This window comes from Macrobrachium nipponense, chromosome 17, assembly GCF_015104395.2.
Source record: "Macrobrachium nipponense isolate FS-2020 chromosome 17, ASM1510439v2, whole genome shotgun sequence".
NCBI lineage: Eukaryota > Metazoa > Arthropoda > Malacostraca > Decapoda > Palaemonidae > Macrobrachium > Macrobrachium nipponense.
The window spans coordinates 73,362,189-73,379,119 of NC_087210.1; the positions used below are offsets into that span (position 1 = coordinate 73,362,189).

General features: G+C 37.1%; 1 protein-coding gene across 1 annotated transcript in view; it reads right to left on the reverse strand.

Moving 5' to 3' along the window:
• Nucleotides 1-16,931, reverse strand: part of LOC135196326 (two pore potassium channel protein sup-9-like) — a 734,822-nt gene that overhangs the window by 515,794 nt on the left and 202,097 nt on the right. The window contains exon 2 of the mRNA XM_064223073.1: nt 14,745-16,136. Coding sequence (XP_064079143.1) covers nt 14,745-14,871 — 127 coding nt within the window. The 5' untranslated portion in view covers nt 14,872-16,136. The remainder of the gene's footprint in view (nt 1-14,744; nt 16,137-16,931) is intronic.

The following is a 16,931-nucleotide window of genomic DNA, read 5'->3' on the forward strand; positions in this document are numbered from 1 at the left end:
CAAGAGAATATTTGCCAACAAAAGACGCAGAAAGCGAAGCATTCATCCGTTTGCTCCTGGTCTTGAGAGAGAAAAATATCTTGAGAAGGAAACTCCTTTCGAAATAACTTCTTTTCTTGGGCTACTAGACGTATGGCGATGCTTGCTTGATAGAGTAAGATGCTTTAGATACTTGATAGAAAGTATTCGCCATGAAATCGCATGACAGAGTACTTGGGTGGCTAGCTGTTAAGTAATTCTGATGGTTATTGGTAATCAGTTTGGCATCCCTCATCTTTATTTGACTTTGAATTAACAAAAATTTTTAATTTCTGTTTTATTCATTAACATTTTCAAATTATCAGCAGTTGAAATCACATTTCATTCCCTCGTTCTTAGATAAAATGTTTCCCAACTTAGTCACTTACCGTCCAAAAAATTCGTAAAAATTAAGTACAACTCAATGATTTACAGCGTGGTGAAACTTGCCCGCGTAAAATCCCCAATGATTTACAGCGTGGTGAAACTTGCCAGCGTAAATCCCCAGTGATTTACAGCGTGATGAAACTTGCCCGCGTAAATCCCCTATAATTTACAGCGTGGTGAAACTTGCCCGCGTAGATCCCATTGATCTACAGCGTGATGAAACTTGCCCACGTAAATCCCCAATGATTCACAGCGTGGTGAAACTTGCTCATGTAAATCCTAAGGTAAGGTGCAAGAGTTTACGTTACAGCCTCTTTTGTGACTATCGTGAATCATGTGGTAGCTATGCATAGCCTTTCTTCATGTGTAAACCCTGGGTTCGATACGAATGTGAGGTAGAAATCTATTTTTATTGCGCACGTCAGTTTCTGGTTTTCCATATTTATTATTGCCATTAACGGTAATATTATTGATTATAATAAGATTAGTTAAAGTCCCTCTGAATCATTAATTAAATAATATTTTGTTATTTCATGAGACAATAAAAACATTTATTGCTGCATAAACTTGTTTGCCATATCTGAACTTATTATTATAATAACATCATTATAAAAAAAAAATAATGGAAAGACGTCAATATTGATTGAACCATCATGGCAACTTTTGTTTATTTAATTTTGGAAAAATCTCATTACATTTGGGATCAGTGATATGTGCATCTTGAATTGTAATGAGGTCAACGGGGTGCATATTTTCATTTCATTATATTGCTTGGATTAACTTCCCAAACAATTTTCATAAATAATGGGTAAACATTTACGGACTGTTCCAACAAAGTGCGTGATTCCAATTAACATAATTTGTCGCTTGGGAAATGAAAAACTTTCATTAATATAAACTAGCTGTTTTTTCTCAAGTTTTCCAAGAGATATAACTTTCCCAATATCGTTCCTGTTAAATGTTTGTTCAGAGTTTGGGGCTTTATGTATAGCCATAGTTCAGACCATAGGTTTATGTAGAATTTTAAGGTTGGTTACACTTCTCATAGTCTATGTCTTTTTCTCTGTCCCTATATATATATATAATATATATAATATTATAATATATATATATATATATATATATATAATTATACCATACGAATAATATACATATATTATACATATATATATAGATATATATATATATACTTATATATATATCATATATATAATAATACATATATATACTATATTATATATATATATATATTATATATATACATCTATAATTATCTATATTATTTATATATTATATATATATGTGTGTGTGTGTGTGTGTGTGTGTGGACACGGACTAAATGATCACGCAGTTTTAAAATTTTCATTAAAATAAAAAATCTTGAATTCCGCACTTTTAAATAAAAAAAAAAATCCTGAATTTCGCACTCATGTTCACAGTCTTTTAAGCTGCCCTTTGTTCCGTGACGTTCAATACAAATGTATGAATTGACGTGGGCTTAATATAATGTCAAATGTTTTTTTTATTTTCGTCAACAAAAAGACAATTATAATGGTAGGTTATATGTTCAAACGTCTGCATAAAGTGTTCGGTATACCTGAGGTTTAATGAGTAATGTTAACGTACGAGGTAATAAACATACCCTAACACTATTAACATGTGACTGAAATATAGTTTTAAAAATAACTGATTTTATAAATATAAGGAAATAAAACTTTAGGGCGTAAGAGTAAATGTGTGCGCTTAAATACTCATATTTCTACGTCTGTTCAACTAGAAAGTTTTGCATACTTTTCACACTACTTTATATGTCCTTATTTCTAAGTCAACTAATGTTCACAAGAAATTATCCGTATCCATTATCAAGCAGAATAGTGAGATAGAAAACAATAATAATTTTCACGTTATACGAACTGCTCAAGAAGCAATGACAAGAGAACGGAGGCTTAATCCAGCGACAATAATAATAAAAACAAAAACCAGAAATAAATGTGATGCTCCTGATTCCATGCGTATGAAGAAACTATTATCATATTTCACCTTAAATTGGTCTTATTAGAATGCTGAAGTTGTTAGCACTGCCGTGTCAATAAAGAAATTATTTTTCTCTTCACGACCCCCTACCGCTGATGCTACATTTTTTTTTTTTTTTTTCGTAATCCTCCTGCTTATTTTTGCCTCTGCTGCCAGTGCAGCTGCCTCTTCTGCCCCGCTCATATGGAATACTAAGAGCCAGGTGGCACCGTGTTTAGCATTCAACGCTTACCCATGCTATTTGTATTTCTTTAATGTAAAGGCCGAGGATCCCTATAGGAAATGAGCTTTGAAATAGAAAAAGTTCCCTTGACGACATCGTTGCTCTCCGATTCCGACGTCAAGTCTCTTTCTGTGCTCCGAGGACTACTAACCGCGCATGATTTATGAAATGAACATGGCCAGCGTTGTAAGGAGAGAGAGAGAGAGAGAGAGAGAGAGAGAGTCTTCTCGTATTGGTTTGTTAGTCTAAAGCTCTCAGTGGATTCGGTGGAAGGGGAGATACGAGAGGTGCTTCATTTGCAAGAGTTGCAACTACTACCAGATGCCAGGGCCTGAGGATTTCATATGATGATAACCCTTATTCAAGATCGTGCTTTCCTTTCGTTTCATGGAATCGTTTAGTTCTCAAACAATCAGTCGTTGCTACTTTTGTTGCTAAGGAAGTTGCGATGGTGCTAAGGTCAATCGATATGAGGACTCTCGTTCTGCTTGCATATGAACATGAACTTATTCTATATTATATATTATATATATATAATATATAATATATATATATATATATATATATATTATATATTTAAATATTTAAATATATATATATATATCTTATATATATATATATATATATATATAATTTTAAATATATTTTAAATTAAGATCATATATATATAATAATATATATAATATATATACAAATATATATATATATATATTATATATATATATCATATATATTATATATATATGTATATATATATTTTATATATATATATCTATATATATATATATATATATATATATATATATATATATATATATATATATCTATATATATATCTTACAAGTGTGTAATGTTAGTGAATCACATGTCATGTCTTGCTTGGAGACAGGTTGAACTGTAAGAGCAGCTTACTTGAGTGAAGGAATTTGGGTACGTAAGCGTTCTAACCGAGAGATCGCTCGTCTTGTCGTAAAATATGTACATTCGTTTGTACGGATGTTACAGGTCTAATAGTCCAGGGCATTTGCGAGAGTCACATTCCTTTTGGTGAGATCAAAGAGGTCAGGTGGTACACGTCAGGTGTCGGGAGAGGAAACCCCCATCGTAAAGTTATGACACATATTTTGTAAGACTTAGAAAACCGTTACCTTTGAAAAGAGAGTGATGTGTGAAGTGTATTTTTTATCCATTGTTATATTTATTACAAATGGGTTATATTCCATGGTACTAGAGACGGGAATCTCTAACTTGACTAATATAATGAACTTATTGACATTTTGGGTCTGGGAGTGAATTCTTAGTCAGGAGGGTAGAATGTTAACTTACTAGTTTTCTTTATCGGCAGATTTGGTTTTTGTCATTATGACTTGTTAATCATTTTGTTCTATTCGATATTCAACTGCTTTGGGTAATAAATAGTATATTTTTATACTTACGAGATCTTAATAGCCTAACGACATGGTTGCAGACAGAGGGCACCATTGAAAACAGGTAAGGGTTTCCAATTTGTGTAGTTTTAATAAAAGGGGTGGGGGTAAGAGTGGTGGCAGGCAGTTTAAGAAGCTTTTTATATATTTTATAAGCTGTAGGTACGCTAACGAAGAGACTGGTGACCAGTTAGACATAGATGTTTTTTTTTTGGTAGGAAAAGGGGTTATAATCATGTCACAGGCAACTCGGGGCTCTTTTTGCTGATTCAAGGGGTTGGGCAGTGAGAAGCTGTTCGTCTCTCGGGCTAAGTCAGTGTCAGCCATCTTGGGATTCTTGAATACCAGTGTTTTAAAATGTGAAGGGGAAAAGTTTAATTTTTGACGTATTAAAGTGCTTCACAAGTGTGGTAAATAGTTCACGCATATTTGCAGTGCGTATACGAATTCGGTTTCCAGTCATATGAAGATGTCAGTGTATTTTTCAAGCTTTCTTTCTTATTTTCTCCTTTTTATCTTTTATATTTTTTTTACTTTTTTTGTTGTTTATATTCTTTTTGTTTGTTTGTGGCGAATTTACTCGAGCGGAGTTTTTTGTTGCGAATCACACCCTGAGAGAGAGAGAGAGAGAGAGAGAGAGAGAGAGAGAGAGAGCTGGTGTGTGAGACGATCGCCGGGGTTGGATTGCTTAGTAAGCATTTTACATTTTTCTTTCTTTTTCTATCCCCTCCCTATTTTTTGTTGTTGTTGTTGCTTTCGTGGGATGATATACTGGGCGTGGGGCACGTTTGCCTTTTGTTATCCATTATTGGGGAAAAATTTGTATTAATTTTTCTGGATTGGGCTTTGTGTATATAAATACATTGATGCTATTGAGATCGGGGAATCTTATAGAACAAAATAGCTTTCGGAAACAGAGAAAGATGGTGGATACTAAGAGTACCACAACGCTACTACATCATGTAACGAACGTGAGTGCGGGCGTGAGTCCATTCAGAGGGATGGTAGATGGCGTTCTATCACAACCTGTCCAAATTTTTATTGAAGGAGTGAATAATTATTTAGCGGGAAAGAATATATCGGACGACATAGAGGTATTTAGAGAGGCGAAAGCTTTGCTAGATTTCAATAGGGGAGATCTCTCCCACCGTTGCAGGAGTTTCCAATTTACAAAATGTCGTACCTGGACGGATTTGCAAGCATTTTTGAAAACAGCTTATGGCTCAAAGGAACACAGAGATATAGTGAGGGACCTTCGGACTTTTGGACGCAGTGGCGGATTGGGTAGGAAAATTGAAAACATCTAAATGGGCTACATGGAGTAATGTCTCTCTTGATAACATTCATAAACTGATCTATTTTTCCTGCTCTTGCACGATGTACCGGATCCGATAGTGAATAGCTTTGATGAAAAGATTGAACCTACTTCAGACGAAGAATTACTTTATGCCCAAATTGTAGATAGCACAATTTTTAATGGGACAGGCCCGAGGGATAGAGTGCAAAGAGACACAGAATTTTCTCCTCCCCGTCTGTGCACAAAAGTTGAATATAACAAAAGATCGATCCATCAAAAGCAACAGCAGTTGTGCTGTTTCAACTACAATAAACCAGGGCATCCATAGAAATTGTGTAGGGTTAAATATTGTGGAATGTGTAAGAGTACGATCATTATTGGCAGTCTTGTCCGTCTCAGATATGGAGAGATGCGACGCCTACACCTCACGGTTCTGGTAATTATAATGTGAGAACTTCCCAGGCAGGTCAAAGCAGAGGGCAAAGGGATCGGCGAAATTTTTGGAAGCCCAATCAACAAAAAGGGTACAGGTGATTGGTACATGCCATTGTGGTCTCGTGGGGGACGCCCCAGAGCCCAGGCCTATAGTCTATGGAACAGTAGGGGATGTGGATATCCCGATATTTATAGACTCGGGGGCATCAATAAATCTAATGGACTATAATTTGTATCAATCCATGTTTTCCAATTACCCTTTGCAACCCTCAACGGAGACGGTGTGTGATGTGCAAGTCCATAGATTAAATACCCTGGGTTGTGTTCAAATACAGTTTACTCTCGGTTACAGAGTGTTAACAGAACCATTTTTGGTAATGAAAGGAATTGCGTTGGGCAACAGACTTTTGCTGGGTCATCCTGCTTGTAAAAGACACAAGATTTCGATCCATGCGGGTGTTAATGGGATAACAGTCGGGATACCTGGTGTTTTTCTGCCTTATGAGGACGTGAATAGAATGGAGGATATGGAGGTTATTGAAAGAGGAGATGTGCTCGGTGATATTAATGGCGGTGATACGAGTGTTATGGAGAAAGGTAATATTAAAACCCCCGTTGCTGTTATCAGAGTTCACAGTGATAACAATGGTGATGTTGATACTAATATTGATGTTATTTCTGATACTAACAATGCTGGAGATGATACTGAGGGTGGTAATGTGTATGGGGCGGTGGAAAGGGGAGGTACTAACCACAAATATAGAGGTGTTTTATCCGAAGATATTATGTTACTACCTTGTTCGAAGACTATGGTAGAAGTTAAATTGAAGGAAATGAGAAAACCCACAGATGTGTGTGTTATCGAAAATAGCGAAAAGCTTAGAGGGGTTGTTAGCACGGCACCGGTGAACAGTGTATCCAAGGATGGGTTTACGTGGTTGGAGTTGCTAAACTGTAATGATACAGTTAGGAGATACCAGAAGAATACATATGTATTGGATTTCCAAGATTGGTGTTGTGATAGTGGTTCAGTGGCTATCGTAGAGGGGAAACCTGAGTTTTCGGAGGCAGAAATGCAATCAAGGAAACGAATATTTAGAAAACATATAGCTAATGCGGATTATAGCGAACATGTTGAAGCAATAAGCGAGCTCTTGGCAGAATTTGGGGATATGGTAGCCTTGCAAGGTGATAAATTGGGGTTGACTAATGTGTTAGAGCATAAGGTAAATTTGGAGAGTGGCACTAAACCTATGTATATTCCTGCATATCGCATACCTTTCAAAATCAGAGGACAGGTAGAGAAAGAGGTTAACATATTGGGAAGAAGAAGGAATCATTAGACCTAGCGTGTCTCCTTACAACTTTCCCTTGTTAGCGGTGCCTAAGAAAGACGGTTCTGTCCGTGTATGCGTCGATTTTAGACATTTAAATGAGAAGACGATCCCATACCTCTACCCAGTCGCGTGCATACCAGATCTTTTTGTTGAAATTGGGGGACATAATATTTATAGCACAATTGATTTGGCGCAGGGTTTCTTACAGGTCCCTCTTAGTGAGAGTAACAAGGAATATACTGCTTTTTCAGTGCCCAAGGGACACTATGAATTTACGCGAATGCCTTTCGGTTTATCGGGCAGTCCGATGACCTTTACCAGGTTGGTGAACACAGTTTTGCACGGGTTATTGGGCAAAAATGTTTGTGTATATGGATGACATCCTGGTCGCAACGGACACGATCGTGCAACACCTGGAAGTGCTTACAGAAGTACTTAGGAGGCTTAGCTTAGCGGGGTTGAAAGTTAAGCTAGCCAAGTGCTCGTTCTTGAAAAAGCAGATCACATATCTAGGCCACGTCATATCTAAGGAAGGGGTTAGAGTAAATGACGATAAAGTCAAAGCAATAGCGAATTTTCGCACCCCCAGATCAAAGAAAGAGATTAAGTCATTCCTTGGTATCGCCGGTTTCTTCAGAAGGTTTGTGAAAGGGTTCTCTAATATAGCAGCTCCCCTAACTGATGTATTGCGGGAAGACGTTCAATTTCAATGGAAGGAATCCCAGGCAGAGAGTTTTCAAAAGCTCAAGGACGCGCTAATGAATCCCCCTGTTTTGAAGTTTCCAGATTTTAGTGAACCTTTCACATTAGTGACTGATGCAAGCCAGGAAGGTATAGGTGCTTGCCTTATGCAAAAGTTCGATGGGAAATTTCATCCAATAGCTTTTTATAGCAGGAAGTTCAGGACAAAGGGCAGCAACGAGAAGTCCATGGCCACCATAGATAAAGAAGCCTTTGCAATAGTGTCGAGCTTAGTTCATTTTAAAATTTTACTGATGGGGAATAAAGTAGAAGTTCTTACAGACCACAAACCATTACTAGATCTTTTTAATAAACCCGATTTGTCACCTAAAAGAGCTCAATGGTTTTTAACTATCAGAGATTTTGATGCAAAGCTCAAATATATAGAGGGCAAATTTAACGTGGTTGCTCATGCTCTCAGCAGGAGTTTTCACGACACGGAAGGTTTCCAAGTCGCGCAAGTCACTAGCGAGGCCATACAATGGGATATACCTCTCATAGAGCAAAGGCAAGATGTAGAAGAGATTTTAGCAGATGCAAAGGCGTTTCTAAGAGGGGAATTAGTCTGGAAATGTTATAAGTTGCCTTTTTCGGGTTTGGAGTTAGGAGGTAATTTATTGGTTAGGAAAATTAAATATAAGTTGAGAACCAGTGAAAGTAAAGGAGAAACAACACAGATCGTAATTCCGAAGGTCCTAATTTCAATGGTTTTGGATATAGTTCATTGCAGGTTCGCTAGTCCACACTTGGGAATAGAAAAAACGTATGATGAGGTTCGTGCTAAATACATTTGGAAAAACATGGGGAAATATGTGGAAAATTTCGTAAGGAATTGTACGGTGAGCAACGCATGTAAGCCTGCCAGGACAACTTCATGCAAATTAGGATCGTATCCTATACCGAGTAGACCTTTTCAGAAAATACATATGGATATCCTGGGGAATTTTTGTGAGTCTAGATATGCGAACAAGTACCTGTTAGTGATAATAGATGAACTTACAAAGATAGTAGAAATTTTCCCACTTAAACATAAAATGGGCGAAGAAGTAGCCATAGTGTTTTTCAATGGTATCATTTGCAGATATGGTTCACCCGAAGTTCTATTAACCGACAATGGGAGGGAATTTGTCAACAAAACCTTGGAATGTTTAGCTGAAGTCATGGGGATAGAGAAAGTAACAATTATTCAATACAGACCCGAGGCTATTGGGTTGTGCGAACAAGCAAACAGGAAAGTGCTCGAGGTTCTCAGGAAAACTGTAGGTGGTAATGATAAGAATTGGGACAGATATGTTAATGTTATTAGACATAGTATTAACACTATGGTTAGTGATTCCATTAAAATGTCCCCATTTGAAGCTTTGTTTGGTTGTCCAGCACGAGGCACATTTGATTTACTAACTATGCCTCATCATCGGGAGGATACGATCGAGGCGTTGGTATCCACAGCGAGAGAGAGACATGCTTGTCTCAGTCATAATCTCGAATCCACAACCAAAGATATGGTACAGAAGAGTAATAGTAAAACATCTGATCCCAAGATCAATGTCGGAGACAAGGTATTTTTAAAATTTAACGTGAGAAATGAACTAAATTACAAATTAGGCCCGAAGTTTGAAGGTCCTTTTAAAGTCATTGAAGAGAAAATTGGAAACAGATTTGTAGTCTTAGAGGAAAAAACAAGTCGGTCGAGGTTAATACATATCTCAAAATTGAAAAGAATTGGTTGTGGTGATTAATAAATTGTCGCGCAATTGCATTTTTTTCTTTCTTTTCTTGCTGTCTGTTTTTTGCAATTTGGTGGCGGAATGCTTTCACGTTTTTTTTTTCTCTTTTATTTCCTTCTACTGTTTTTTTTTCTTATTATGCGCAAATCTGCGGCGTTTTGGCGAAAGATTTCGGGGTTGATATTTTATGTGGGAAGTGGTTGAAATTTGGCAAATTTTTGTTTTAGCTGAGAAACGTGTTGATAAACATGTGATTATTCCTGTGTGTATGATATTTGGGGCTGAAATCTTGCGGTTTCATGAGCCAAATAGATGACATTGGGGTTTTATATAATTCGGGTAATGTTGTGGGGAGTTATGATTTAACAACAATTATTTTGGGGGGATGATTTTTTTGTTTTGTGTGGGGTCATTAATTAAATGGAAGAAATGTTTTTATCACTGGAGTGGTGTTATTATTAAGATGGTGATTTATATAATATATATAAGGAGATGGCATTAATCCTTTGGGGTGACTTTCTTTTTTTTGGCGGTATATAATTATGGAATTGTGACTTTATCGTAGTTTTTTATCCCGAATAGGTGATAATTTTTTTTTATATAATTGGGCAGTATCGTTTGGGAGAGTTATGTCTTCGAGATAATTTTGGAGCACCTTGGTCATGTCCTGGAGATAGTTTTGTGGAATGTGCTGATGTGGTTTCAGTATAGAAAATTTTTTTGAGAATCATGAGTTTCTGGCGTTGCGAGTCTGACTATGCTTCAGTTCGAAGCACCTGAGATGTTCACAGGTGGATTTTTGCTAATGATGTTGTAATGAATCCAGTTGTGGATTTTTCCCTTTGGAATTGATTACTCGGAGATTTGCACTATTCTCGTAGATGTTGATTATGGCATTCCACGGGAATGTATCATGTAAGGGGATTCTTTTCCGGTCGTTTCTGGTCGATGGGATTGCTGCGGTAGCAAATTCCGTAACGGTACACATTCCGTTTTAGGAAAGATACTGAATTATATATGTTTCTTTTTCTCTCATGTGCACTGTGTAATGGGGGAAAGTTCACTATTATTGTTGTTATTATCTTTTTTCTTTCTTTCTTTTTTTTCTTTTCTTACGAGAGATGTTGTAATGGGGGTTAAACTCTAAATAGCATTTTTATTTTAGATAGGAGATATAATTTGTTGCGGCATGTGAGTTAGATAGAAGGGGTGTTCAGCATTATATTTTATGGAGGTTAGTTATATAAACCAAAAAGGGGTAATTGCTGTTAGACATTACCTTTTGATAGTGTGTTTGTCAGATATGGGATTATTTGTGAGGATTCAGTGGGTAAAGATTATATTTTGTTTAGCAAGGAACTTTTAATATTTGACTAGTAGATTGAGTATATTAATTAATGACGGATTTGTGGGGTAAAGCAAGACTAGTTATTTTATGACCATGTAGACCTTTTAAATACGGACACACAATGACTTCAAAGAATTCCAAACTCTACGCAATGATGGCGATGGAAACGACTTCGTTCTACAGTACCAGAGGTCGAGTCAAGTCTACACAAGAATGGCGTTTCTATGGACTGCCTTTGCGAAGGATGAGATGTCTTCGATATATCGTCTCAGGATACGTTCTGGGATAAATCAGGAGTCTACAATCTTCGATGAGGCGGGTGCGAGTAGCACTTGCATAGAAGTCACGGGATATTTCCTTGACAACGGGGTGGTGACCACGTTTCCTTCAGTAGAAAACGTCGAATCTACAGTTTCGCGACGAGATGGTGTTGGATACACTCACGAGGGTCGCAGATGCTGAATAATGGCGCGTGCTGAGTTGTTCCGAGTTGGTTTACACACTCGACCTGCGTCTACGTCGAGTTGTCGAGTTCTGCTTATCTTAGTGACGAGGATGAGCCTTTCATTAGTGACCGTTATACAATACCAATATTAATGATCATATCTTAAACTTTTGTGCATTCGACGAAGCACAAGGGCTCCAGCAACGGAAGTAGCCCTAAGTCATGTGGTAAATTGATACATTGTGCATTAGTTGCTGATGTGGTGTGCGACAGGAGTGCACAGAGGACATAGGTGGCCGAGCCCTCTAACAAGTGTGTAATGTTAGTGAATCACATATCATGTCTTGCTTGGAGACAGGCTGAACTGTAAGGGCAGCTTACTGGAGTGAAGGAATTTGGGTACGTAAGCGTTCTAACCGAGAGATCGCTCACCTTGTCGTCAAACATGTACATTCGTTTGTACAGATGTTATAGATCTAATAGACCAGGGCATTTGCGAGAGTCACATTCCTTTTGGCGAGATCAAAGAGGTCAGGTGGTACACGTCAGGTGTCGGGAGAGGAAACCCCCATCGTAAAGGTATGAAGTGTATCTTTTATCCATTGTTATATTTATTACAGATGGGTTATATTCCATGGTACTAGAGACGGGAATCTCTAACCTGACTAATATAATGAACTTATTGACATTTTGGGTCTGGGAGTGAATTCTTAGTCAGGAGGGTTGAATGTTAACTTACTAGTTTTCTTTATGGGCAGATTTGGGTTTTTGTCATTATGACTTGTTAATCATTTTGTTCTATTCTATATTCAACTGCTTTGGGTAATAAATAGTATTAGTATAATTTTATACTTACGAGGTCTTAATAGCCTAACGACATGGTTGCAAACAGAGGGCACCATTGACAACAGGTAAGGGTTTCCAATTTGTGTAGTTTTAATAAAAGGGGGGGGGGGTAAGATATATATATATATATATATATATATATATATTATATATTAAATATATATGTGTGTGTGTGTGTGTGTATGTATATATACACACATATACACACACACACACACACACACACACACACATATATATATATATATATATATATATATATATATATGTATATATATATATATACTATATATATATATATATATAATATATATATATATATATATATATATATATATATATATATATACATACATGGTGAGTGTGTGCGTGAACCTCTAACGCGTGGTGAAGGAATAATTACGATGATTTTCAAAAGCAATGTACTGTGAATAAATGTATTCATTTGGAAATTTCTGAACTCTCAAAGAAAAACTACGGCCCAAACGGCATAAGAAATCAATGTCAACATAATTTAAACGGCGCTTTGATCTCTAAGCTGATTTAAAATAATAATAAAAAAACCTGTATTATTAACTGACTTTCGAACCTCCTATTTGGGAAAGGATTATATACTTTATACTTTACGAAACATAGGATAATTAATTATTCCATACATAACAAAGGATTCCATTTGATAATTCAGCAAAGCATATCAATAATAACTGCTTGCATTCAATCAGCAAACCTGATATGCCATGGGCGTGGTCGATGATTTGACTAGAGACCATCTATGAATATTATCGATAATTGCTAGTCTGAATAACATTCCATGCGTCAATTTCTCTCGTGAGGAAAAGGCCAAGAGCAGCCGCGCTACATCGCCCACCCCCACCAAAAAAAAAAAAAAAAAAAAAAAAAAAAAAAAAATCAAATGTAACAAAACAAAAATCAGGAACCCAATCGATGTCAGTAGTGACAATTTAGGAAACTGTAAAAGACTGTTGTGTTCCGTAAATTCTGGGTTGCGAAAAAAACGGCTAAAACAAACGGTGGCGTTAGATATCGGGATTTTTTAGTGTAACTATTCATCACAGTGATCGGGTTTCTTTACGTTTGTTATGGATACGAGGAATGGTCGATCGACATTCGAAATAAGTTCCAGGAAAGCAGAATTCACCTTGCTGTTTATCAAGATTCTAAAATGGATTTATAATCTAGTCTTGAAATACGATTATTTCTTAACTTTTCGCTTACTCGGGGAGTAAACCTACAAACTACTTTGCTGTTGTCGTTATTGATTGGGGTTGGAAAGGTCTATGGAGGAGCCTAAAAAGGCCTGAAAAAGGTTTTTCGCGTTGAGTTAAAGATACAGGAATTTTAGGAGAGGATATTCACGATTTATTTACTAGAATGAATATGAAAAACATAAATAATGTGCATTTTAAACAGTACAGAAAAATTATTTCTAATAAAATATAGCATATTTATATTAATTTTCGTTAGTGAAACAAGGCTCTATCTGACCATAGATTTGAGCACGTTTCAATTTACGTTAAATTTAGGAATGTAATGTCTAGAACTTATGTGTCGGGGAAAATCTTGCACACGTCTCAAGTAAGCTGTAGGTCAGATCACGCCTTGTTAAGTTAAAAGCGTATTACAGTATGAAATTATTCCCATTTTTTTCTCTCTCTCTCTCACACATACACACACACAAACATTACAGACTCATTAACATTCTAAAACCTGTAAAAATTCACTTGGAATAATTTATATTGGAAGATTGAAAAAAAAGTCTGGAATTTATATGAACAACGAATAATTTTCCTCTCTCATAACTGCCGGAGTTAATTGAATTACAATTTAATGGAGATTACTTCCTTAAAACGAAATGACCAAGCATAAAGCATACTATATCAAAAAAAAGGAGTGTATTGAATAAGAAAAAATAATAAAATATTTCTTCAATGTAAGGAAAATGATAAAAAGATAACCTAAGATGAAAATAAATATAACAAAATAAACCTTTTTTTTTTACGATCCAGACTGTATTAAATTTTTCCTTCCCAGTGAAAGAAATATTATCAAAATGTCAAGACACGTGAAAATAAGACATTTTTCTTAGATAGAGAACCCCAAGGTTTTTAACCCGGTATGTATCCACCTTTGCGGAGAGTTTAGTACTAGCCCGTTGGGGATTACCGCGAAGACAAACAAAAGACTATAAATATCAAAAATATAATGACCCCCAAGAAATATTAGTCCTAAAGAATGACTCCCGAAAACCCTTGGGGGTCACTACCTAAGAAAGATCCGAAATAAGTGACTCCACCTTGAGAGAGATTCTCAGAACATGGAAGACAGAGAGAGAGAGAGAGAGAGAGAGAGAGAGAGAGAGAGAGAGAGAGAGACCTCCCTGATCTCCTCATTAGGGAAGACACGAACACACAAAACTGCGCTGATTCTCAGTTGCATAATGAGTGGATTAAAAACTTACGCAACAATACTTCCGACTTCCTCGCCTCGTGCTCGGACTCGAGGTGGTCGAAGACGGCAGCTCCCACTAGCAAGTACGTGAACGTGCACACGATAAGGGAGAGCGTACGAACGTTTTGCTTCTTCATCTCACCCTCTGCGCAGGCGCGGGGTCATCCTCTGGAGGTCAGCAACTAAGATGACCTCACGCATGATGTTCATCAAAACCCGCAGTCAACGATGGGAAAGCTGGCGACTTGGCCGGCGTTGGGGGGTCGGGGGGTGGTGTAAGTGGTGGGGGAGGGGGAGGAGGAGGAGGAGGATGAGGGGGGAGTGTAAGATGAGGGGATGGAGGGTGAGGGAGACAGAGTTGCTGGTGGTCGAGGGGACGAAGAAGACAGAAGGAAGTGGCCGGGGGAGGGAGGAGGGTGGGAGAGGAATGGTGGGGAGGTGAGGTGGCGTGGCGGGTTCCTTCCAGGAGTGCTCCGGTAAGGAGGATGAGGAAACGAAGCCTCGGTTTTTATAACCAGACCGAGAGAGAGAGAGAGAGAGGGAGGGACCGTTTCTTGCCGACCCTCTCTTCTTCGCACTTATTGTCCGAAACTACCAGATAAGGTGTAACTAAAAGTGTCATTAAACTGTCCTGGCGTGCGTACGTGCCGTGCACTATTCATGTGAGAGACAGAGGTCTGGTAAGGAAAGCGGTCAGTACTACGGCAAAAGCTGCCCCTTTTCTTTTCTAATTTCTGCGTTGCTTTTTTGGCTTCGTGCTAAAGCTCTGCTTTGGACATGGCTGTGGCAACGCGGACAGGCGTCTCGCTTCTTCTTCTTCGTTTTGCCTTGTAGTTGTACTTGGACAGGCGTAGTTTTTTCATCATCTTACTATCTGGATCCGCATGCTTTCATAATCGCTATTCATTACTCGGACCGACGGAGAAGAAAACGTCCGGCGAACTACATACCTCGGTTCACGAAGCCTTTTCGAAATGCATTGAATACTTGAGGTTCACTGAGTCGGGAAATGTTCCAATGCAGTAACTTTCCACTGAACTCGTTTTTAAACACTTAATCTAAAATCACTTTTATCTATTATCACTAATTACGGGATCTTTTTTTACGTACTGTCTACAATCGAGTTCCTTAACAAAAGTCCAGATCTTTTAAACCTTTTCAATCACGGCTGATCCACTGAGGTAATTTTCACCGTCTAAGAATTGCATTCACCACTGATCGTTGTACTTATACTGACAGATAAAAACGGGTTACATTAAATCACCTTTTGAAAGAAACATTACATTTAAACGACATTAAAGAATTACGAGGACTTGGAATTTTTTTTAAATGAATAAGCTCGCTGTATAAGAGATTATTCGTGTTTTGATAGGCCACCAGCCGCTTGATATAATCGTTCAACCTGAAAAGAAAGAAAAACAGTATTTTAGTGGTTTTCATACAAGAATAAAATTTTATGGGACCCAGCAGGTTGGTAACATATAATAAAAGTAACATTTTATTATTCAATGTGCAACACAATATAACATTTAACTGTTTGGGAGCAAGTAAGATTGTTTAAGACACTATATAAAACGAATGTAACATTTTATAATTTACTTACTAAAAGTAACATCTTATTGTTTTTTCAACAAATAAATTAATAATTTAGCACTTTAGAGAGGAAGTTGCACATGAGATTTAGTGTAATGATTTTGGGTAATATTTCAATTTTTAATACTGAAAATCATAAAAAAAAAAAAACACACTCTTTCTCTCGTATCGACAGGAAAAACGTTTCCGATATCTGGAGAAAAAAAATCTTACTTTGTAATAAGTTCATTCAAAGAATCATCTTGTTTTAAGGAAATCTGCAATGACAATTCGTTGCATCACATCAGACGTTATACCAAAACTCAGTAATTTAAAATTAGAAAGAAAAAGGAATATAACATGATGCTAGTAACCCTAACTTAAATTCTCTTGCTGAGAACCAGAAAGTCAACCCCGTCGGGAGTCACTCCCTATGAACAGAAAAGGCGTGCGATGAAAAATTCATTTACGAAAATAACTATCTGCGTGTGTGTGTGTGTATGTGTGTGATTAACGAAAAAGCTAACAGAGGTGACTGGAAGGATTATAGGGGCACAACATCACTGAAGTTTACCACTGTAGGTACATACTAGAATTCTGACTGAAAGTAAAAAGGTATATAAAT